The 25,476-nt window shown below is 42.0% G+C and overlaps 1 protein-coding gene across 1 annotated transcript in view; it reads right to left on the minus strand.

Annotated features, from left to right (window-relative positions):
- Window positions 1-8,269: 8,269 nt before the first annotated feature.
- ARHGEF18 (Rho/Rac guanine nucleotide exchange factor 18) overlaps window positions 8,270-25,476 on the minus strand; it is a 46,903-nt gene continuing 29,696 nt past the window's right edge. Inside the window, exons 14-31 of the mRNA XM_082495209.1 lie at window positions 24,957-25,069; window positions 24,653-24,793; window positions 23,936-24,186; window positions 23,074-23,199; window positions 21,685-21,802; window positions 21,017-21,265; window positions 20,088-20,164; window positions 17,703-17,881; window positions 17,219-17,310; window positions 16,712-16,900; window positions 15,955-16,092; window positions 14,793-14,914; window positions 14,289-14,345; window positions 13,547-13,594; window positions 12,480-12,947; window positions 11,444-11,771; window positions 9,607-9,729; window positions 8,270-9,514 (exon numbers count right to left, since the gene is read on the minus strand). Of these exons, the coding sequence (XP_082351335.1) occupies window positions 9,354-9,514; window positions 9,607-9,729; window positions 11,444-11,771; window positions 12,480-12,947; window positions 13,547-13,594; window positions 14,289-14,345; window positions 14,793-14,914; window positions 15,955-16,092; window positions 16,712-16,900; window positions 17,219-17,310; window positions 17,703-17,881; window positions 20,088-20,164; window positions 21,017-21,265; window positions 21,685-21,802; window positions 23,074-23,199; window positions 23,936-24,186; window positions 24,653-24,793; window positions 24,957-25,069 (2,980 nt within the window). The 3' untranslated portion in view covers window positions 8,270-9,353. The remainder of the gene's footprint in view (window positions 9,515-9,606; window positions 9,730-11,443; window positions 11,772-12,479; window positions 12,948-13,546; window positions 13,595-14,288; window positions 14,346-14,792; window positions 14,915-15,954; window positions 16,093-16,711; window positions 16,901-17,218; window positions 17,311-17,702; window positions 17,882-20,087; window positions 20,165-21,016; window positions 21,266-21,684; window positions 21,803-23,073; window positions 23,200-23,935; window positions 24,187-24,652; window positions 24,794-24,956; window positions 25,070-25,476) is intronic.

Genomic DNA, 25,476 nt, shown 5'->3' on the forward strand with positions numbered 1-25,476 from the left:
AAACCCGGCCTGGAGCACCCCAGGCAGCAGCAGCGCTGAATCACAGAGTCCTGGAGGTTGGAAAAGACCTTTAAGACCATCAAGTCCAACCATCCAGCAGCTGGAGCACGGGGCAGCTCCCAGCTCGGCCACAGCTCGCACACAGCTCGCTCTGCGCTCACAGCCCAGGGGACAGTGACAGCACACGGGGGACACGGGACAGGACACAGCCAGGACTCAGCCAGGACTAGGAGCCAGCAGAAACCATCTCCACCCCTGTTAGCGAGCCGGGAGCCGCTTCACCATCATTCTATCTACAGCTATTCCTGAGTGTCGGACAAAGTCCGACTTTGCTCAGCAAGTCGGAGGAGCGGAGGTTTCATTCATGGCCATTTGAGCAGCAGCTGTTTTATTTACGCTGCCAAGCAATAAAGCGCTGGCTCCCAGCCACATCCGCCTTTTGCACCAGGGACAAAGTTGCTTCTAGCAGCACAGGGCTCCGTCTGCCTCCTGCTCCTGGCGCTGGGATGTTATCCGAGCCGCGCTCACGGCATTTCGAGCGAGAGGAGCGAGCGGCCCTGCTGCTGAAGCCTTTGCAAGCCGCTGGGAATTGTTTCCTCGCTTCAAACGATCCTTACATCTACTACCACCTCCCAGGGAAAACCGGCGCTTCAAGCGCACCTGGGCTTGGCTGCTCTGCTGTGGCAACAAAGATGGCCAGAGCTGCGTTTCACTGCCTTCATCCTCCTTCACCTGGCAGCAAGCCCCGCGCCGTCCCCTCCAGCTCCACCTCCTCCTGGCAGGAACCGGCTCCCAGCAGGGCCGGGAGCACCCCTGGGGAAAACGAGGCACCTTTTTCTCTTGCACGCTCGACGTCCTCCCAGCAGCGCACAGCACAGACCTGTTTTCCCAGTTCGACGTTTCCATGCGTTGATCCAACCGCTGCTTCAGTGCCGGGGCCAGAAGACTTCGGCCAACTGGGCTGCAGGTGAATTTGGTTTAGGGGTTAATTTGGTTACTGGGGCAGAAATCCTCCCGAATTAATAGAATTAATTTAGAATCTCGACATGGCTCAAACCTCAGCCTCTCCCCCAAGCCCAGAACCCCACCGCGCGGCTGCACCCCTCCAGCTGCAGGAGCTGGACCGCAGCCCACAGTCACATCTGGAAGAGGCAACGCACAGGGGCAGCGCCAGGCTCAAAGCCAAAACAAGCGAAGCGTGACATCGCTCTCCCGCGGGATGTTCCTCTTCTCACACAAAGCCTGCGAGCTACCACAGAAACACAGCATCAGACCGACCCACCTCCCTCCCGGCCACAAGACAGACACCCAGCGTTGATTTTAAGTGAAATACACCATTTCTTGTGTTCGTAGCCGTGTTCTGCTCAGCAGCCCCTGCTGCCAGAGTGCCAAGGCAGCACACTGCCTTTCTCCCTCCTCTGCTGCGGATGGCCTGTGCTGTTAATTGCAAAAAAAAAAAACCAAAAAAACCAAAACCAACCCCAAACCAGCACAGCAGTAACTGAGAAATTCCCTTTTTCTGTCTAAGATCCGATATGGATCATTCAAATGTTCTGCAGTACACCCACCACACATCTAGCAAGGAACTGAGACGCTGCTGTTATGACAATCCACGGCAGCGCAGGGCAAACAAAGCACTGACTACGCAGTGTGACTTTTGTCCGTGACTTCAGATGTTCGAGAAGGGGGAAAAGGACACTGCACATCTACCTGCCTGAAATCCCCCGAAAATTTGCGTGTCACAGCTGAGATAGCTTCAGGTGCAGCGACACCAAGTGAAAAGGCACCAGCGGCCGCTCTGACGGGGGAGAGGCACATCTACATTGTGCCGCTCGACGGGGATTTCTCACGCTCCCGCGTACAAAGCGATCCCCACCGCCTTTGAGCCTCCTGCGCCTGCGACACTGTCCCGGAGCCAGGGGACCGCGCGTCGCACGCCCCAGCACTGCCAGCTCTAAGAGAGTTTGGCTTTTATCCTCTGCCAGATCCCCCGGGCCCAGAAGCAGTGAACAAAGTGGGCACAACACAAGGACAGGCGCCCCCATTCCCGGTCTCCTGAGCCCTGGGCTGGCCCCAGCGCCGGGCTGAGAAATTAAACCGGATTTGAGTCACAGAGGGGAGGAAAGGGAAAGGCAGAAACCAGCACATTCCCACTGTCGGAGCACACTACGGAGCCAATATCTTTTGTGCGTGTTTGTCCTCAAGCATCTGGCCCGCCGATGAATCTCAGATGCACGTATGGGAACCATCAGCCGCGTCTCACCCACATGAAAGAGGAAGGTTTAGCATAAAGCTGGTCATTGCCTATGGCCTCAGAATGATTCATCCACATAGAAAGAATGTGGTTTGGGTTTCGGGTTAATTAGCTACAGATTTTAAAGAGAGACAAGGCAGGGCGGAGCTGCTGGAATACCGGTATGAGCAAGTTAACAGCTCTGAAGGCAACGCCACCCCTCCTGAAATCGCACCCTCCCTGTGAAAGAGGGAGAAGGTGGCTCACGGATGAGCGACAGCGTTGTCAACGATCCTGTCAGTCAAGGTGTTCACGATCGCCAAAGGAATGTCTGCCCTGATGTTGCGGCAAGAATTGAAGCGTAACGCAGAAACACCCACACTGGTTTGAACACCGACGGCTGCAGCAGCACCCAACTTCGAACAGATGCAAATTTTGCCCGAGATTTAAACTTGCCTGCGTGGAGCTCTGCGCTGCTGCAGCCGGGCAATTCCCAGTGCCGGGATCCCTCTTGGCCACGCTAACCCTGGCTATCCCCAGTCCAGGCTCTTCTGTCTTCCTAGAAACAATTCCCACTGATCTGATACACAATTATGGCTGCAGAAGAGTACAGTGCAATTAGAAACTAAAAATTAAGCCCACTGCTCTGGAAGCAGCTCCTCATATCTTCCGTCCTAGACTGTCCCTTTCAACCGCCCCCCCCTGAAATCACTTCGATTCCATTTCTTGCTGCTGAAAAATATTTAGAAATTAAGTTGCTCGCCTTGCTCTAGCGACAAAGACAGGGAGACGTGAAGGCACACAGAGGCAGTGACCTCCAGTGGCCACCGCGGCTCTGCTCCCTGCGAGCTGAGCGGAGCAGAACCAGATGTAAGAAATTTCCTCTCAAAGGCAGTGCAAGCAACAGCTTATACACACACGCACTTCAAAATTTCATTCGCTAACACATCCATCTGTTACTTCCCATAAAGATCAAGTCATATTTTAAACACTGGTGTGCCTAAAAGTTTTCGATTATTTACATACGTTGGAAAAGTAGAAAAACTCTTGTTTTTCCAATTGTGTTCCAGTTTGTGCCGCAACCCAGATGTCAACCGCACTTCAGACTGAAAAACACAGAGTGTATTCTATGGTCTCCTGTACCCCGAGAACCTGGCTGCTCCGGAGATGCTTTAGCACGCACGGAGACTCACCGCTGCGCAAAGGGATTCCCTGCGCCACTGGCACTGTCACATCCAAAACTGGCTGAGGGTTTTCCTCGACGCTGGCTACAGCGCAGTTGATGATTAAAAAAAACCCAAAAAACCCTTGCACCTCCTCCTTCGAGAGCCCTGATCCAAGTCCCAGTTCTCCCACTCTCTCCCCAGTTTTGCATCTGTTCTAATCTCCAGAAATTCCTGGAGGTTGCAGCGTTTGGGCTAGCTTGCCAGTATGCCACAAGTGGGGATTTTACCAGGAAACGCAACTTGCTGAGTCGGGAGCTGGGAAGCGCAGCACCAGCCAGAGGCTATGGGATGGTGCTGGCAGCCAGGGCTGCCAAATTGGCACAAGCACTCGGGAGAAAGTTTCTATTTTTGTTATACTTGTTCCAAATGGGAACCGATACTGTCTGGGACAGAGCCAGGCATGTCTCAGACTGGCACCATGCAAAGTACCTACGTGCTAATATAAGCAACTCTTAAGTTCATGCCTTCACTAGCGTGCCGAGTTCAGGCGTTTTGAGCCCAGTTGATTTTTTTCCTGGGGCGCTCACCTCGCTGGCGAGGTCTGCGGCTATTGGTACCCTCCGCTTAACAGCCTCTCCTTTGGAAAACCATCATTTTTGCTCGTATTTCTGTCCAGGGTGGAAAATGAGAAGCACGTGAGAAGCAGCTGCTGCTTTGATATTTGGTTCAAATAGAAAAAAATATAAATAATAATAGCATACATATATATAAAGGCAGTCAGTTTTTAAATGTGGTTTTTTTTTTTTTTATTGCTAGAAGTTGGTTTCAGTCCTATTGCAGCTCTGAAATCCTTCAGTGGAGAAACATTGCAATCATTGTAAAAATCATCATTTGGTGTGCTAAGATCAAGTTTACAATCAATCAAGAGTGCACAATTCAACAGAATATTAACATTCAACCATCAACTTTACAAATAAAATAAAGACTACAAATATGTCGCTACTACAGTATCAACAGGAAAGGAATTATTTACAATGTTTACACCCTAACAAAAACCAAACCCAAACACTTCCCCAACAAAATGGTCAATTTAACCATGGACCATGATTATTTATTAAATCTTTACAGTGCAAGGTGGGCCCAGAAACCAGACCTAAGACTAAAGAGCATCAAGAGAGTTCACAGCTCTGAGTGAGATGCGCACAGTTACGCCAACAGGATCTACTGTCACGAGAGATGTCCTTCCAGGTTCAAACAGAAATGGAATCTGAAATAAACTTTTCTAAAGTGCTCCAATTTCCTTCAGTACAAAAATATAAAAAAACTGATTTATAAACATGGCACAAATGGTATGAACCAGAGCTCGCACAAATGGTATCTGACAAATAACATGCTAATGGTAAATGATAAAGAGCCCAAGATGTTGGGTCTGGCCTCAAAAGAGAACAGGGGAAAAGGCTTTTCTTTACCTATTCAGCGAGAAGGTTGGGCAAGGACAGAATACGTGTAACCTGGTGTCAAGATTTTTCTCTTGTAAATGTGAGAACTGCTGGGGAAGACAACAAAACGCTCCAAATTCCCTTGCACGGGGGCACAACACACAGGGACACCACTGAGCAGCACCGGGGAGCCTTAGCTCCTAACTCTGCAGAGTTGAAAGTAGAAGTGAAACGAAATTTGTACTTTTAACCCTCTCCTAGTCTGAGTTTCAACTTTCAGCGTGAATGCAAACGACAGACACCAAGTTCCATGTATGCAGGATCACTTGATTATTACTCAGAAAGACAAAAACTGCCCACAAATTGTTTAGAATTGCTCCTGCCTTTGCAGGAATGCTATGACCTTGATGAGCAAGCATCTCAAGAAACACCGATTCTTCTGCCTCGCATCGGGAAACGATTAGCGATCTCAATTTGTGGGACATGCCACAACTACAATCCACAGATAGTACAGTTAAAAAACGAGGAAAGCATTTACAATACGCACAGGGCAGATGTGCTGGGTACTAGTGGACATGGAGGGATCTTCAAGTCTGAAATACAAAATGACTGTAGCCCAAATGCGAAGGGAAAGAGGAAGCATCCTTTACACCAGAGTTAAAACTGAAAATCAGAACCACAGAAAGAGCCTCCACATTGCAACATCACAATATTAAAAGGACAAACATGACAATAACTTTAAGGCTGTGACACAAAGCAAAGGCGGCGGCAGTTCAAAGCTCATGCTGCAATTTCCTCCACACCCCAGTTTAGAAAGAAGCCAAAAGGCACCTGGGAGGCACAGAATTTTGAACTGTCTAATCCTCAGATATCACTTAAAAGGAAACTTTTATCTGAGGTAATCAAAAAGTCAAATGGGAAGGATATGACTCAGAATCAATAGGAGGTTACTTAGCCCAGGACACAGCAGTATTTTGCAATCTGATTTGCCTGCAAGAGTTACTTTTCTAGGAACGAGATTTGAGTCGAGAGTCCAAGACTAGTTCACTTAACTGGAGTGATAACAATTTCACACATTCAGGCTTGCAGAAGTGAAGAAATGACCCATTATTCAGTTAAAGGCAATCTTTCACTTGTTTCCCCTCAGCCTTCTACAAGTAACGTTTACCGTACTGTGGTATGGAAAACCCCTCGCTAGCAGCGAGGCATCACGGCATTGACTAATTCCAAACCCTTCTCCACGCCGGGTGTCGTAGTGAGCTGGAAGCCATGCGAATACCCAGTATGGCACTTAACTGATTTTGACTCAAGTGAAAGAAGACGCAGTCTCTATTCAAGGTGAAAAGTTTTCATAAAGCTAGCTGCAGCTAGACATGTACTGAGGACAGATAATGACTTTTAAGGTAATTTCTCAGTTACAGATTGAAGACACCTATTCCGAGGGGCTTTTGGGGTGTCAAACCAACAGCCTGGCCTGTAACGTTCCTGCGTCCATCTGCTAACAGCCACGACGTGTTTGAAGCACTGCTGACAATGAGTATTAAAACAGTTATGTTTACGTTCAAACATTAAAAGAAATGAGGCCTCACTGCAGACTTTATTTTCCAGATGTCGCTGTTCTATATTTGAGTTCATTCATTGCACAGAAGAAGAAGAAAGTAGCCAAAGAAACCCCTTCAGTCCACAGAACATTCTCTCCCATACTTTAGGACAGGCACAAAGTTAAACTAAAATGTTTCCAAAAATTGTTTTCAAATAGCCAGGGACATCCCTCTTTGGTTGAGGTGGTTTGTTCCACTGATGCAACTTCACTTTAGGCTAAAACTCCTAAAAACCTGGTAATTTAAGGCAATGGGGCATAGAGTTTTCACTGGGAGTGGCCCAAACCGCAGCATGAAGGAGAGAACATACTGTGCATTCTTGCTGCTTCCCTGAAGGTTTACAGGAGAAATGACACGGGTGTCAGAGATGACCGGAGACTCCGCATCAACTGACTGAAAAATCGCTCCTACAGAGCTGCTGGATCTCACATGCTGGCTTGATCAGAAGTTACATTAATTTTAAGAAAAATTCCCCTCCATTCCAGCCCAGCTTTTAGGAATGCAAAAAAAATGGATACAGGGTAGAACTATGTTCTAACTATAACCCACATCAAATCACAACAATGCAAAAATTATGTTCCCCATACTACAAATATAGCCACTGATAATCTGTATAAATTCTGCAGCGCCAATGATTTACCAAGCAGTCCTTTGGTATTACAGTGAAGTGTGTCTGATTTCACAGTAATAATTTGTTGGGGGTGAGTATCACCAGTCTGGTAAGAAGCCAGATAGTTTGGGGTTTCCTCTCATTCAACTCAGCGCCATTGCTTCAGGTTTATAGCAATATAAACCTGAAAATAAAAATATTTTTTCACTGAAAGGGTTATTAAACATCGTAATAGGCTGTCCAGAGAGGTGGTGGATTCACCATCCCTGGAGGTGTTTAAGAAAAGGGTAGATGAGGTGCTTAGGGATATGGTTTAGAAGTGGTGGTGTTTTTATCAGGGTAGGTTAATGGTTGGACTTGATGATCTTAAAGGTCCCTTCCAACCTCACTAATTCTATGATTCTATGAATATCCCTTGAAGACGGCCCGCCTTAAATCCAAGGGGCATTACAGCAAGGAGTGCTTGCTCTATAAACCAACTAAGTATTTTGTAGCTTATCTCTTCCCTCTCACACTGACCAGTAAATTTGGATTTTTCAATTTCTTGTCTGGAGACAATAATCCAAGTTATCACCACTTGAAAATAAACTGTCTATTTTCTGCTGAAAATTTGTAAATGTTTCTTGCACTGTAACTGCTGAAATAATTTTAAAAGTTTCGAGCAAAGTGAAGTTATGGCCTTAAAGAACATTACTATCGCCACGTAGGGCCTAATCACCGAGACGGCATCAATGACTTGAAGAGATCAACAAACTGCCACTCAATGCCAACACTATGTGACTGGATGGAGACCTGACCAGGCATTCCATCCACCAGTGCTAAAAATCACTTTAACCCAGGGTTAAAGATAGGAAAAAAAAAATTATCATGTTCTGAAAGGTATTAACGCAAGTTTTTAAGCTCCAAGATACCGATTTCTTTAATTCTGTAATAATACCATCCAGTCTCTCCTGTGCACAATATATCTGACCAGTCACATTCAACACATACTGGAATGCACATCCTTAGGTGATGTGTGTAATAAAGAACAGAGATAGAGTGAAGTAACAGAATACAACAAAATGACTGTGCAAATTACTACAAAGGGAAATAATGCCTTTTGAGCAGAACACTTAATGTCATCACCATTCCATGATTAAGAACTGACCCATTTAACAAGAGGTATCAAAGCTGGTTTAGCTGTAAGCAGCTAAACCAACATAGGTTTAGCTAAGAATGTGTTTTTTTTTTTTTCTTTTTTTTTTTTTTTAATTTTAAAACCAAACTGTTCTTATTCCCTTCATTCCCAACACAGTGCTGCAGAGAAGTATCTGCAGTAACAGCAGCTTTGATATCTTCTGGTACTCGGAGTAAAGTCCCAACAAGTTAACAGACAAACAAAAGATGCAGAAAATTTAGGATTAAACAAGACAATAAATTACTGCATTCAAAGGCTTCTTATATATGTCTTCAGCAAAGAACAAAATCCAAGTCTGTAAGTTCATTCTGAACCAAATCATGAGTTTTGCTTGGGAACCTGTACCACTCCCACTAATGTGGAGCCCAAGGCCTCCGAGGAGACAGGTATCCCAGCGCAAGCTGATGGCCAATGAAATGTGCACTTAGTCCAACTCTTCATTACCGTTGTATATTTTCACATGTCCAACCCTTCTCAGCAACAAGCAGGTGGAGCTCCTGACCCTTGAAGACTCTGTTAAGAAGCTTACCTTCTCTCTTCCACTGTACCTGGCCACTGAGCACGTGCTCCACTGAATTCACTAAAGGAACAGAGACGCCAGTCTGGCCCCTCCGAGCGGGTATCGCAAGGTCTGTCACACCTGGCTGTAAGGAGACTGGCTTGCTAGTCACTAGTTATCAACACACTGTGAGCATAATCCATTACTGACCATGTACCTGTGAAAACGGATTTAAAAATTCACAGCCATTTTGGGGCCTACTAAAACATTTTACATAAAAATCTGGGCGGTTCAACATCAACTATAACAATTTCCAAGATGGTGCCCACAAAGAGTGTAAATTCTCCCAAAAGACCAAATTACAATAAATGGCAGCATTTTAGTATGCTCTGAATTTATATACCCATACCATGTGTCAATACATTTCCATGTTTGGAGAATTTAAAAGCAAATTCTGAGCTGCTGGCAGAGGTGCCAACAAAGTAGAACAGTAATCCTGGTCTGGTCCTTGCTAGTAGCAACAGGGCAGGGATGAAGAGACATCCACGTCAGGTCTCTGTCACATTGAACATGGGGGCCTGAGTTCTTGAAACAGTATGTCAGATGATTAATCTTTACATGGAAACAATTAGAAGAAAATCACATCTTCTTTGCTGGTATCATCTTGCACATTTAACAGACTCGGCTGAGAGGTCACCAGGGTCTGAACGTGAACGTTATTGGGCTTGAATAGGTTCGCTGAGGCAGATGAAAGTGCTTCGGGCTGAGCATCTGTAGGGCCGTACAATTCTATAGAAAAAAAACCAGAAGACGACAGATTCATGACACTGCAGAGAGAGCTTGATGCATTTCCATGGACGTGCAAGTTGGTCACGACATACCTGGCTGGAATGCAGTGGTCTGGCTGCTTGGGAGGACTGGACTTGCTGATCGTCTGCCCCTCAGGACACCCTCCTCTCGTCCGACAAGCCTGGGGGGAAGCAGCTGCTTCTGATCAACAGATGCTATAGAAAATATTTTACAAATTAATATTTGAGGCCAGCAGTCCTTCACAAATTTCACTATTTCATGCTGGGACCCACTGTACTGACACCTTTGCATATCCAAGGAAACTTCTACACCACAAAGAGCTGGTGCTTCTGTTGCAAGTTACTTAAATTTTCTCTTCAGCTGTTTAGACTGTGAATACTTTCCCTCTCCTCTTCCTTGACGACTTCTAATTCAGTTACTAGGAGCCCCTGACAACCACAGATTGAAAACCTAGTATTATAAAGCACAGTAGAGAAAAAAAATCTTTGTCCTCAGCATTCAGAGAACGATGGCTATTTGTGCTACATTTAACATGCAGAACTGTGATGAACTTTTGTCTCTGCTCTCCATCTGTCTCCCAGCTGCTCAGCAGCACAGTACATTGACTCTGGTGTTATGGCCTGTCAGCTTCTTAATTTCAACAATAAAAGCAATTCATGAAATGATTACTCTGGAACCAAAGAACTCTTCTCTGTGCACATTTCTTACACATCACAAAAACCAAATTCAATACACAGTATTCTGCCTCTGGTACAGAAAGTCTTTTTCCATTTTATTCTAAGATCTACACATGGGCGTAACAAGCATGCATCCCACTAATGCTCATGAGAGAGCAGCGAGCAAGACATTTGTGTTTTATACCTTTCATATAAATTCCAGAAAAACACCATTAAGTACATTTCCACTGCAGAGATCATTATGTAAGAGCTATTAAAAATAAACTAAGGGTGATGTGGTATTAGAGTTTTATTTTCCCATTTACCAGCATTTGGTATTCAGGGTAAGAGGATATTAGGCTTCATTTATGTACAAAAACATAAGCAAGTTTGCAATTGTACTAAACTTTAGGCACGACAGAGGTAGATGTTTCTACAATGTGCAAAATACTTTCCCCCTCCCCTCCCTAGCCAGGTTTGGCCCCGAGTCTGCTATAGCAGCCTAGGCCCAAGTGATGGGTAAGCTTGCCAAGTCTGAATCCTATACAAAACTAAAAAGATAATTTTGTAACTTAAAATTATAGGCCATTCTCCTAAGCTGGCAGTAAGGCTATTTTAAGCAGTAGAGAAAAAGCGGTTTTTGCTGTGTCTGTCATTGGCAAAGATCACTACTTTAGTACCTAGCAGTTAGCAGCAGGAATTACACTATGACAGGATGACTGTATTTTTACTTGCTTCTATTTCTGACAAAATTAGCCCCTTTCAACTCTACAACACACACAGCATCTCAATTCTGGCTTGGAAATCTGCATTTCATGACTGACTGGTGCTAAGAGAGGCATTGTATTCGATGTCATTACAACTCTGGATAGACAGTGAGAAAAGGTCAGCCAGCCTCAAAACATTTCACTTGTGCACAACAAGCAAAACATTTGTTATTTTCCTTTAATACTACAGTTAGGCAAGAAAATTTTACATCCAGGTTTAGAAACGCTCACCATCATTCTATCCTGTTGGATTACAGAACTCCACTTTAAACATTATCCCTTTGGGCTATATTTCCATTTTAAACAGTATACAGATGTAACTCCTGACTTAAGGATTTTAAGAGCCTACTGACTGCAGTAAGCACACTAACAATTTGTAGCGTATTAATTTCTGAGTTCCACACAGGCAGCCAGAGGTTTAAACTACAGTGTTCTGTCTCCCTGTGATGCTGGCAGAGATCAGAAATGCATTTAAATACACTTACCTGAACTGTCTGTCCTATGAGATGCTTTGTTCTTCCCACCTTTCTCTTTGCTTCCTTTTGTAAAAGTGGCCAGCTTAGTAGGAATCTGCTGCTGGACTGCAGCTGGTTTCTGTATCTGATTAGTTGCACTCAGGAGATGTATTGGCACTTCATTCTTCAATGCAAGAACCGGACGATTCTCCAGGGTGGTACTGTCCCTACGAACCAAGTCTGGCCGTTCCAGGTAATCCATCCCAGAGACACTCACTCTCACAGAGGTTTTTGAGATGGGTAGAGACGGTTCCACGCCTTCTCCATTGAAGCTAACAGAATGACTTAGCATCTGGTTCTACGTAAGGAAAAAGGCATTCTAAGTCAAACGGGTATTTTCACCCTCTGAGATACAACAAGGGGAGACCATCCTCAGCCCCGAGAATATAAAGCACTTTCTAGTGAAAAATGCAAGAGGTTAGATGAAGCCCAAAGCATGCTGACAAACAGAAGGAAGAGTAAGACTGTAAGTCCTTGAACACCAAAAAGAACCTCAGCAGCTCCAGACTGCTTAATATTGCACCTAGCAAAGGAATGCAAAAGCATACTGCATTAGGCGATGACAGGATGGACAGAAAGCAAGACTTTGAGAGTAAAAATTTAATCAGACCCCAAACTGCACGTTTTGAAACACAAGAAATGTTTTTAGAAATCAACTATACAAAATGCTACCAGTGTAGCACACCTTCTGCAACCACCTGCCTGCAATAGGGCAGTGCCTGTATTTAAAAAATCCTCAGCCATGCATGTTCAAAAATAAATTATTCTCTGTTTCTATCTTTTTTTAAAAATATTCTCATTACCAAATGTCTGGGTGGAATCTCACAGACACTGGGGAACCGCCTAGCTCTGATCTCTCTGACAGTAGCCATCCCCAGCTATTTCAGATGACAGTTTAAGGAGCCCAGTAAAAAGTGAACATGGGTTAGTGCTACAAAAAGGGCGACCTTCATTCAGAGGCAAGCAGGTTAACAGAAATAAAACTCCAAGAAAACCAATTCCTCACCTGTCCCATTTCTGGGGAGAATGTGCCTGACACTGTGTTCTGTTTCTTCAGCTTCCTTAGCTGATCTAGACGCTCTTTCTCTTTCTCGACTGCTCTCTGAGCCTCCCGCAGTCTCTCAAGGTCATGCTGATAGGCCTCTCGCTGCCTCTCAAGTTCTTCCCGCTCCTGATTCAACTTCTCTCTCAGCTGCCGAGTCTCCTCTTCACGCTCCTGCAGCCGAGCTTCTGTGCTTTCAAATTCCCTCTGCTGCCGACTCTTTTCCCGTTCCAGGCGTTGCTGCTCCAGCTTCAGCTGGCTCTGAAGTTTCTGTACATTCATCAGTTCTTCTCTCTGTTTTTCAAAGTTCCGCTGTTTCTCCTGCTCTAGCAGTAGGTTGCCTCGTGTAGACTGCAGCCGATATTGCTTCTCGCGGTCTACCATGGTGGCTCGTTGCATCTCAATGTAGCTGTCCTGCTGAGATATCACTGCCTGGAGGGGAAATAAGAAGCTCAGCACAAGGCACATGGGTTCAAAAAACACGCACGGCTAAAGAAAAGACAACAGCATCTACCAGATTAGATCACTGAGACTTTTGTCTTCAAGAGCAGATCTAACTTCCAGCTTGTACGGCCCATTGTGACTGACGCTGTAGTAAAGATGGCTAAGCAAATAATTTATGCTTACATATGTCAACATTAACATTTCTTGCACCTAGAATTATTGCTCCAAATCCAATCAGTCAAAATATTTCTGATTACAAGGTTACAGTAAAAACAACTAATGCATGCACACGTGTGTATCAACAACAATTTTAAAAGGAAATGAGCATGGAGAGCACATGGAGCTCAAAGTAGCAAATAATTGCATTTAAGTGAGCAGGAAAAAGGAAACGATTACTTAAGACAACAAATCTAACACTTCCTTCAAAATACCAGACACGGCATTTGTTTCCTTGAGTCTCCGGTCTTAAATTCTGCACTTCACTCTAGCTTTAGGGGAGATTTTCAAGGTAGTTCCTCTCCACACCTGCATAAATTCTATTACATTTAATGCCTAATAAACCTCTTGGATAGTGAACAGTGGTTTACCTGAAGACTGAAGAGCAACTGTAACAGCGTTTGAATCCTTTGGACAAGCTGGAGAGACGGGGAGGCAGAGGTGGGAAAAAAAGACATTAGACACTTTGAACAGAGCTCTGTTTCAATGCATTAGACTTTTTTTTTTTTAAACAGTGAACACATTCAACTGTATCTGTACAAACACACACACAGTAGAAGCATGGCTACAAGAGTATTCTAACACAGTAACAGCCAGTAGAGCAATATGCAGGCACAATGAATTTCAGTGTGTTAGCCCTTGCACAGATGTCAACCAGTGCCCAGCAAATCTCACTGGGATTCCAGGGAGCAATCTTTGTCAGTTTTCTTCACGTGAGCTATTTAACGATCATATCCCCCCACGCTCCAGCACTGAATCACTACACAGGTATAGCACTCGCAGGAGATTCAGAGGCAAGTTTTGTCAGTGAGCTGAGAACATGCAATCCCTCCAGAGATGCAGGAAAAGTAGTTAGCCAGCTCTTCGAAATGTGTGTCTACATACCCAGAACCCATCTTCGCTTTCTAACAGACTTTATCTCTGCGTTCATAATGCGTTAGAGTCATAAAGTATAGGCTGTTAATGTGCTTGTGGTTCCACAGACATTGAAAATACTGATGTTTTTGGTGGTGTTTTTTTGTTTGTTTGTTTGTTTGCTGGTTTTGTTTTTACATGCCATTATTATAATATGGCTATTTGCCATTAGATTTCCTAACAGCAGAAGCAACATACCTGAGACTCTACAGTGGACTCAAGACCACTGTTGTCATCCAGCCTCGTTGCATCACTCTAAAAAAGACAAAACCAACATCTGCGCTAGAGACACTTGTTGGACATTGGTAGCGCTGCCAGAACAAGCTGGAAGGGTTCACCTTGTTAGGGAACAGTGTTTACCACTGGAGCAGAGAGTGCTCCCATACACTGAAGGACACATACCAAAAATACTTAAATGAGAGGCCAGGTTGAAACAGACACATGGTGATTAAAGCCAGCGTTAATGGTACAGCATCAAATGAACAAATATAAAACCAAATTATCATGCATTGCAAGTACTAAGCTATCGACTCGCCCCAGAAAACATCCTAAATAGAGTCTAGTAATTTGACAGGCAGAACTCTGTTACAGTCTAGCCCTACCAACTGTTACAACTTTAAACTATGAGAGATTTGTTCTGCATCACTATTATGAAGAGGAACATGAGGAAATGCATTTAAATCACAGATAAGCCCAACATACGGTTTGGGATCCTTCTTCTGCATCACAAGGGAAGTCATGGACTTGCACATCTGAACTCACTGCAGGGCCTCTCCACTCCCACTGTCTCTGGTCACCACCACTGTTCTTCCTAAAACTGCCACCTGAAAGAAGAGTGGAGTGTGAGTAGCTCCCACCAGCACAGGGCCTGTGAAAACTCACTGCATAACAGGACAAGCAGAAAAAAAATTGCAACTTTGAAGTTAGAAGCAATATGCAAATGCATGGTTTATCCATGCTGATTCAAAGTGGAAGAGCAGACAACAGGGACAAGTCGGACTGCTCAAAAAGCATAAAAACTTGAGGAGAGTGGGTTAAGATAAACAGGGAGAGTAAGTTCAAATTACATTGTACTATTTTAAGTGAAGCAACCACAATGAATGCATGAAAGTGATTGTCTGTGGCTACAAGAATTGCAAGCTTATAACATGGAATATTCGTTAGTAGAAAAATTCTAGTCAAAGCAGCACCACTGTAAGCGTGGAAGGAGGTAAGGGGAGATGGAACCATACTGTATGAAGCACCTATAGCATGACAGACGTATATAGCCTTTCAGAGACAACAGAAACAATTCTAGAAATTAACAACCAGCGAAATAAACACCATTTTGTTTTTCAATAAATGCATGAAGCAAAAAATGGAGATAAATAGTATCTAGTATTTCCACTTATTTCATTAATTAACTGATAAAGCACCTGTGCCAAAAGGACAATTTATATTATCTAAGGATTCAGCAACCTTTTAGCAACTGTGCAGATACAAGAGAAAGTGGAAAAGTTTTCATGATTCAATAATAAAAGCAGGCAGCCAACTTCAAATTTCCTAGGTTTTCAGGTCAAGCTTATTTTTTTTTCAAGAAAATTAAAATTCTGTGTGGAACTGTGGTAATTAGAAAGCATGGGTTAAGGTAATGCCCTTGGCATAACACCAACTGAGAGCTCTACTCTGCTCTCTAGCGTTTGTATAAGAAGCAAAAGATCCAACATATGAACACAAACTTGCAAGTATCCTCCTCTTCGAGCGTGGTTAAGTTTCCTTGTATCAGAGCCTCACTTAGTTCATTGTTCTTATCTCATTCTCTGCAGAGAGAAACACAGCAAAGAGCTAAGAAGCTCAGAAGAATGTGGAATGGTCCTTTTCTTACTTTTACTTGAAATTGAGAGACTACTGTCATATCCTCCAAAGGTCTCTGCTCTCCTGGGGAGTCCTGACCCAGAGCCATCTTCAGGCTGGCAGGATCCATTGCCTAAGTGAGTGAAGATAAGGTTCTGGAGATTTTCAGCTAGGAAAGAGAAAAACACATCATGTAAACAGCCATGTCTATGCAGTGAGACAAGTGCACCACGCTACCAAGTTAAAAAAAAAGTTTCAATTGTCAAATACATTAAAAGATTGGGCAGTTTGAGAGATTTCCTGCAGCACAGATTAATTTTCCTTCGTGACTTGCTCGTTATGCCAGGCTCTTTGTATTGCACATATAAAGGTGACCTCTTCCTTGCTTGCAAGTTAGATTATCAAGCCTTGAGTGGTTTTCTTTTTTTTTTTTTTTTTTTTTTCCCCAACACAAAGTTTATGTTTGTGCTTATTTGCTTTCTAAATATACTATCTTAATATATAACCCTCATATTGTGTTATATTTCAGGACTGGTGTATATTAGAGCGCTCAGTTACCCATCTGAATAGACTCATCCTAAGACTCCACTGGTTGATCCTTAAATAAAATCCAAGCTGCAAGAAGGTCATTTATCTAAAACCACAAGTCCACTGTGCCTGTCTAGCAGATTGGTTCTGAGAATAAGGAAGTCTGAACAGCGTTACATAAAAGTATTATGTTATTACAGGATGATTTTCCCCACCCCTGAATCTGAGTGAATGCATACGCATTCCCACATTGCATTTACCTTCTGTCACTGCAGACTTCAAAATCGCCTCTCCTTGCAGATTTTCTGAAATATCCCCCCGAAGAAGTAGCCTAGATCGGGATCCTTGGGAATGGTCTTCAAACCCATTCATTTCAGACATTTCTAGATAAATCTGTTGCTTCTCAGTTAGACTCTGCAGAATCAGGTCATCTTTCATGTTCAAACGCTCTAAAGGAAGAAACAAACTCAGTTCCGCCTTCCTAAGCACTATCAGAGTGAGTATAATGTTCAATTTGGAAGATTATTGTTCATTTTATGGTCAGAGCATCAAAGGCAGAGATGTAATTAACAGTTAAGGGGAAAACTCATGGACCATACAAAGCTTATTAGACTTATTTAAGTTAACTATTTCTATATAATCTTGCAGTATCTTGAAAGACTTATGAAGGAGAAACTTGATCACATCATGTGATAAAAGAATAAGACAGTCATAAATCACAAATGATACTGACAAGCAGTTCATGGAATATATAACTAAGTCATTACCTTGAAAATCTTTTAACTTTGCAGCTCTTGCTTCAGCCAGCCTCCTCTCTGCTTCAGGTTCATTAAATGTTCCTCCTTCTTCATCAGGACAGCTGTACAAAGGGGGAGACAAATACATGTTTGCTTTGCACGTCAGATAACTTAAAACCATCTCAGGATTCAACCTGAAGCTTTTGCCTAGGATGTGGTTTATCTTGTGTGTCAATCTTCCTCCCTTATCCAAAGGCCTGTTGGATTTGACATCAGTGCATCAATTTTCTTTTAAATAAACAAAAAATAACAACAGAATAAAGTCTTTGATTGGTTTTTATTGCATCTTTATGAGTGGCTTCTTCCCAATGAACACAAACAGAATCGCACGCTTCAGTCTTACAAAGAACGTTTAGGGATAGTCAAATGGATTTTTACAGTAAGTTTACGAGTCCTGCGAAGAAAAGACAGAAGAGCAAGAAATCGAGCTCTCCTGCTTTCACTCATAGTTTACCTTTCTACAGCTCTGCGGATGTGTGCCATCCAGGAATTCCTCTCCTCTTTCGAGCTGGTGTGAATTTCATACATTTCTGGTCCTTGTAAGGAAGCGCTAATTAAGAACATTGCCTTTTCCTCATTAGCTACCTCTCTTACAATCAACTTTTGCAATGAGATAACTGGTGGTTTAGAGTCCTGTAAAACAAAATATAATTTATTGCACTACATTACATATGTTCTTTAGGGTTCGTGCTTCCTAGGTCCCCTGTCTTCCTACTGATACAGGGTCACCATGACATTGCAACACTAATTTTATTACTATGGCCTCTTCAAATGACACTTTTGACACTATCTTTTTTTACTCATCAACCATAGATCAACACAGAATGAGGATTACAGATTTCAAAAACAAGAGGTCTTGATATCTGATTAAATATTAAAGCATGTATCAATTTAAACACCTGAGGATTCCCGCTGTGTCCCAGAAGTTAAGAAAAGGCTCAAAAATTTTGCTTAAAAAAGAGGCAAAACCAAAACTGGAAAAAGAAAACAAAAACCTTAATGACACGTGAAGTGAAAGAAGAGAACAAAAGTAAGTGTTAGAAGTTCTAAGTTGGCAAGTTAGCTACAAAAGAAATAAGAACATAACACCAAGGTGTCACAGCGTGCCATCAGGCCCTGTGAATAATAAAACAAGGTGACAGATAGTATATTGTATAACTAAGGATTAACTGGATTAGCTGTCAGTCTTTGCAATGAAAATAAATTTACAGGAGGGATATTAGTAACTAATATCCCTATCTATGCTTCACACAGCATAGGTCCAATCTATGTAGCCTAGAAAGATCCTCCCCAGAAGAAAACAGCTCTTAGTAACTGCTGAACCTTCACAGCATAATCTAGAGTGATGATAAGAAAACTGAACAGACATCAGGAACCCTAGGCTTTGCCAACTTCTCTCAGCAGCCGTACTGCAATTCAAGCCATGAACAGAATCACTGAGCAGATCCATTTGCTCCTCTCATTTGCTTGATTTATCTATGGAGAAGTGATATGTAAATTTCAAATAAACTGTATATATACAAAATGAAAAAAAATGATCAGTCTGCAACTGCAGAGCATGTTAGTGGAGGGAAAAAAATCCACCATGTAGCAGAGATCAGCTTTTGCGGACTGTCATAAGCAACTGTATGATACGTGCTCACAGTAAAGTTATTACGGGACATATAAACCAGGGCATGACCTTGCAGTGGAACAGAACATGTACGCATGCTCTTATTTCTTGGGAACAATGCTTTAGCCTTGATGTAAACTACTCACACTTATCTCAAAGCAACAGCAGTCGTATGGAAAACTGCCACAACAGTTGAGACACTGTATATTACTGTATGGTTTCCTCCCCTCTATGAACTTGCTCTTCTGCTCATAGCTCAGATACATTTTGGAAAACAGGGCAGAATTAGTCTCTCAGAGTCAATGTTATGAAATGAACTATTGTTGAAAGATTCACCTAATGCTGTTCAAGAGGAAACAACTTCCAGACATCCTGATTTTGAAAGTATCCCCATTCTGTGCATTAGAAGTGTAATTTGAAAAGCAGTTACTTTAACAGCCCTGAGTCACCAAAATAGCTTTTGCCATTAGAATTCAGCTCTAATGTTAATGTCTTGAAAAAAATACACCCAAGAAAACAATTACATAAAATAGTTTCTCTGCTACTGTTTCTCTTATAGCCATAACTGAACTAGATCAGGACAAAATGTACACTATTAACTACTCTGAGGATACCTGTGGAAATGCCCTAGAAAAGCAAGCGAATCCACTGAGTGTTCTGAGTGCTGCAGTAATTACATTTGCATTTAGTGCTTATTACATTTACTTCAGGAAAGTTCTCAGCCCCCAGTAAATCTTAGGCTACTATGACCACGGTTACCACGTCCCTAACCGAAATGGAAGATTCTTTCACTTCACATTAACAAACAGAAGCAGACCTTACGTGCAAGTGCCTTTCAAAGCACAGTTATTGCACATTTAACGTATATGACTTGTATAAAATATCAGCCTAACAAAGTTCAGGGAAAGGGGAAGTCACAGGACAAGAAAAGGAGAAGCAGTGAACCTCAGAACATGCTCAGGGCATCAGAAAACCACAGGAGATGCGGCAGCTAAAACCAGCTGATGCAAAGGAACACTATTTTGCACTAAGAGACAGCAGAAGGGATTCAACAAGTACCAGAACTGCTTCAGAAAAAGTGATTCTATAACAGCCAGTTGATTTATTAAATTATTTTTCCTCCTGAACCCACTATAACAAGTATCTAACATCTCTAACTGTATTTCTTCTGTAGTTCTTTTATAAATATTCTAAGTGAATATATTAAATAAGGAGAACAATACCTACCACTGATGCAAATGTGTACTTTTGGTCCTTTTCTTGTAAAAGCAACAGTACATCAGTTAACAGGACTGCCAGAATATCTACAGTAACAAGAGGAAAGAAAAAAAAAAAAAAAAAAAGAGGATTTTAAAGCAGAAGGATTGGTCCAGACTAAAAAAATGACTTGATTTAAAATTCCTGTGGGTCAGGGAACAGCACCTCAACATTTGCCATATTGGGTCTGTTATTGCCTTCCACTTGGGCTGTCCACAGACAGATTGTAGCCGTGTAGAACCAGCACAATACAAATAGAGCTGATTTAAAGCTTGAAAACACTTACACAGGTGTCCTACACATTGACTCAAACACACACGAGGGAACATGCCTCCCTCAACAGCAGATTCTTCCAGAACTGCAGACATTCACAGTACCACCAGTACCACCTACTCTTGGCTGCACTTTATGTGCAATTGAAGCTTCTCCTTGAACACTTGAGCAATGAAGCTGTTAAAATATTCACTGATGGACACTGTTTTGATTTTCTGGTGAAACAGACATTATGCAGAACAAAGGTGTCATGGGCTTGACACGACACAATTTTTCGAAGTGTGAAGCAGAGCTCGCACAAGATAATGCCTTTCCACAGGAGACTAAGTCGGTATGACTCAAAGCTTTATCATTCACCTAAAGACCTCCCTCTTGAATTGGAAAGCAGATCAGACAGATAATAAGCAAACTGCACAAGGAACTTATGCACCATTATAGAGATGCTTATTGGACAAGCCAAGAATAGAACAAGTGTCATTTCCTCCAATATCCTATTAAACAAGCAGGATATGTCATCTTATTTTATACTCAATCGATCAGTAATAAACAGTTACTAAAATATATATATAAATAAATAATAATAATCTTGTTTCCTAGTTGTACTCTTCCCCTTCCTGGTCCTTTACCTTTGAGTCGCCCTGATGCAGCTTTCCAGTACAGCATCCCATCCAGCAGAAGCCGCCTCTGTCCCATGTCATCCTTGCGGAAGAAAAGCCCATTCTTGCATTTCCCAGATGATTTTAGCTCCATTTTATGCATAATCTCTTTAAGGCGCTGGCCCTTCTCACACTCATTTACCATGGCATCTACATGAGTGATTGTGTCCTTAATTAAACTAAGGGCCTGGGTCAGCTCTTCGTAATCTCTAGTTCCAGCTAAGAGAAAAGAGTAGCAGTTAGTCACATTTGCAACTTTGAAATGCAAGATATGAGCCACCCTAACGTATTTTAACATGAAGGTTCCATATCAAACATCTAACAGTATTTCCTAAGAGCTTAAGTTTAAAAATAAAATAAAATATCCTAAAGCTCTAAATCTCTAATGAACTGACACGCTTAACTACTATGGTTTTGTGGTTGCAGACTTGAAACTCAACGCTGATCTTGACCCTCTGATGAGGTGAGACTGATCTGTATCTGCATCTAGAATGGCATCTTCAGCTAACGAAGAAACGAGAAAGCAGGTATAAGGCAGTACCAGCCTGTTCCTCATCTGAGGAAGGAACATGCAAAACACAGGAGAAAAAGGATCAGCAGACAACTGTGAGGCTTCTAGGAAAGATTAAAGAACCTACCTTCTGTATTCTGAATAATACGTTCCACCAAGACCGGGTATTTGGTGATGCGCTGTGTAACGAGAAGGATACACTCCTGAACACCAAGTCTCCTCACAATGGAACAGTTGCCGATTTTCTAGAAAACAAGACAGACTCATCACATCCATGGTATATATTTCTCTTCGAACTCCCTCACCTCTCCATTCTCACATTTTCTGTCTCAAAACATTTTGGTACAATTAAGTGTAGTACCACAAAATTAACAGCATTCTTTTACTAAAGCAAAACTCCTGATAACATAAAAAATTGCTTTTATTACTAGAAAAAGATTTTTAGGCATTATTTTCAACTACTGTTAACTAAATCTGGAGCCGAGCAGAAAGAGTTCCAAATCTGAACTGTCTGACTGCCTATTTGCCAACTGACTGCCTTTTAGAATAGGATCAGTGCTCAAATACATAGGAAAGTGCTATATTTTTAAAACCAGACCCCAACCACCTCACAGCCAAATTAGGTCAATAATAAATAAACTAAGTGTTTAATTTACCACTGTATGTTTACCAGTAGGCTGATCTGCAGAACATATTTCTGATTAGAAAGGGAAGACTGCAAAGCATCAAAATCCCACTAGTTAGTCTGACTGCAGGTATAGAACAAACCCTGACAGCAGGTACAGTACCAAGATCTTTCTTTACAAGGACTGAGGCTATATATTTTCAAAACTTACCCCGGTCATTTATTTAGTTCCTTGAAAGTAAAGGGTTCTCACTTTTAAAGACACCTAGTTAAAAGAGCTCTTATAAGTACAGAGCTATGCTGGAAAGTTCACACAGTATCATTTACTGATGACTGGAAAATGAGAATACTTCAGACTGTGCGATGCCATCCGAGATTCAGGTTTCAGGCTTCCCCTTTGGCCCTGTTCTCTTCAGGCCTTCCTATTAATTGCACATTACAGCATACAGCAGATAAACAAACCACCCTGGAGCCAATGTTCTGGTTTTGGAAAGATGACGTAGCAGGCAAAACTTGACTAAGAGTACCTGCTTTTTCCCTAGTAGTTCATCAATAGCATTTATCATTGATTTAATTTATTATCAAGCCAATTTACAAAGACAGTGCTGCAGCAGGGCAGTCAGCGATAGAGCCATGAATAGAACAAATACTCTGTTCCCCAGTCTTATGTGCTCTCAAGAGCCTGCCTCAAATTGAACACCTGCTAATTGCTGCTGTGTCCAAACAGCTCAAAACACCTAAAATACAAGAAGCTAACAACCCATCAAATAATGACAATATGCCTCTAACCCTGCTCATTCAAATTTTAGAGATCTTCAAGTACAAATAAAACCTAAAGTGGTCAAGTATATTTTGCACAGTCAGAATGGGAGACTTCTTGTTGTTGTTTACCTTTATTAAGTTCTGGAACTTCTTATTGCTTTGGAGCAGGTCTTTATAGTGACTAACAGCTTCATTATGTCCACAACAGAACACACCGTATTTTTCTTTCATTCTCTCCCCATTTTCACCTGAAAACTAATTGGAAAGATAAGAATGAAGACATGAATCATCAAGAAAAAAACCTATCTTCACTGCAAGACCCAGGTTTAACATGGCTTTATGGTAATTGATTTCTGAGACATTTCCTCAATATTTCCATTTCTTCTGCACCAGAAATGAGGGATTTATGCAGTGTGACATCTGAGAGCTTGGAATACCACAAGATAACCAAATATTAAATGATGGTTGTCATTATGAGAAGTTTTAGAAGGACTTCTGGGGCTCTGCACTTAAAAAGACAGAGGACTGTACAAGGTGAAGGGCAAAAAATGGTGATGATACATGAAAGAAACTGTTGCATTCACTCCATACCAGAAAGGGTGCTAAAGCTGTAATGAGTTCAAACGATCTTTACTCCATTTTTAAAAGGTCAGAACCAAGAAGCTCGCCATTAAATGCAGGAGAGCCATGTTTGGGACGGACACCAGGAAGGAATATGTTACTTTACTTTTGGAACAAATGAAAAACAGAACTAAACCATCTGCAACTGCATATCCCACAACATGCATATGCATGTCCCCAAAGAACATTTAATGAACATTTCGTATTATTTGTGACCAGATATGTTGCTGAGAGCCATCCTCACACATTACACTGGGAAGATAATCTTAAACCCAGTATTAAAACTGCCTTTACATAACGTTACTTTAACCTTACAGCTAGCTTTTTAGAAATGTAATAGTGTCAACAACATTGGGAATATAATTCACACCTGTTTTACCAAGAGGTCTCCAATGTTCTGGATTATATAATTTCGGTCACTGCCTTCTTCCAAGGATTCCTTTCGTCGCTCCTTTAACTGGAGCAGAAATTGCCCATGCATCTCCAGCAGCTCATCCACACAGGGAAAGAGCTTGTTGATGACCACATTTGGGAATTGCAGTTCCTCTCTCATGGCTTTGGAGTATACCTTCAGCATTATTTTCAGTGTCCTAACATGGTGCATTTCAGTCTGCATTAGTTCTGGGCAAGGGGAAATAAAAAAAATAATAATCACAAATCATTTATATGCTGTACAGTGACTAGTGAGATATCAAAGAGCAGGCTCCGAAAGCCACCATCTTTTGCACTACTTTCTTCTTCACCACAATCTTTGCATTACTGATGTGAAGCTGCTAAATTTGCCCTGTTAATCCCCAACCAAATTGTGAGTGACCCTACTTATTTATCCACATCCCAGTTGTAGTTGAGCTATTCCCTAAATGTACAGCTGGGCTTTGCTGATTACACAGGCATACTGAAAACTATGAGTTGCTTGAAATCATTAATAGGAGGACTTACTCACACAGGTAACAGACTTGAAAATCTTAACTCAATTTTAGTCTTCAAGCACAAATCAAAATGGGAGCCAAGAAAAGTGATTTCTGCTTTGTTTCAAAACAGTGGCAGGATGAAATAGAAGAAATATAGTAACAACAAATACTCTTACCGTAAATGACATCTTGCCTTTTTATAACATCTTTCTTTTGCCTTTTTGCGTAAGACTGCTCCACTGCAAGACTCCATGACTCTGCCTCAAACTCATGAGCATCTGTTTCTATTTCACTTCGGAGGGATACAGAATATGCATCTAGACCAAAAGTACATTCAATTTCAATTATTATTAAATTGTTTCCTACCGTATCCCTCATTACCATTATTATCAACAACTACAAGAGTAAAAACATCTCAGTGCTGCTTTAAGACTGTGTAAGAAATTGCACAAAACTTCTGAAAAGCACAAAATTCCATACCTTCCAGAAAAATGGAGTCTGCTGTTGAAGGTGCAAGCGAGACAACATCATCTGCAGTCTGCTTAAATTTCATAAAGCCTGAATCCCCTTCATCCATGTCTCCTGAAATTAGTCTAAATGGCCAAAGAAATTAGACCAAGGGACCAAAACAGAACATTAACATTTTTTAAAGTTGCCTGACAACAACAACAAAAAAAATCCAACCACTTTAACAAGCATCTTTCCTAAACTATAGTGCAATGGACTTAAATATATAAAAGCTATTGCTGCACTCCATCTTTAAACAGTCCAATCAATTTAGCAACTCCATCACTGAAATATTACAGTTTTAATTAGAGCAGCACAAGCAAGTGTGCAACTTTTGGTATGACATTTTAAAAAGACATCACCTGGTGACAAGCCATTGCCAGTTCAGAGTGCAAAGGGCACTTTCACTGAGAAGAAAGCATAGCTGTGGCACATAAAAAGTAAACAACTACTTAAAACAGCAGATAGCTTTGAATTTGTCTACTATTTTAAT

This window comes from Vanellus vanellus, assembly GCF_965231255.1.
Source record: "Vanellus vanellus genome assembly, chromosome: 25".
NCBI lineage: Eukaryota > Metazoa > Chordata > Aves > Charadriiformes > Charadriidae > Vanellus > Vanellus vanellus.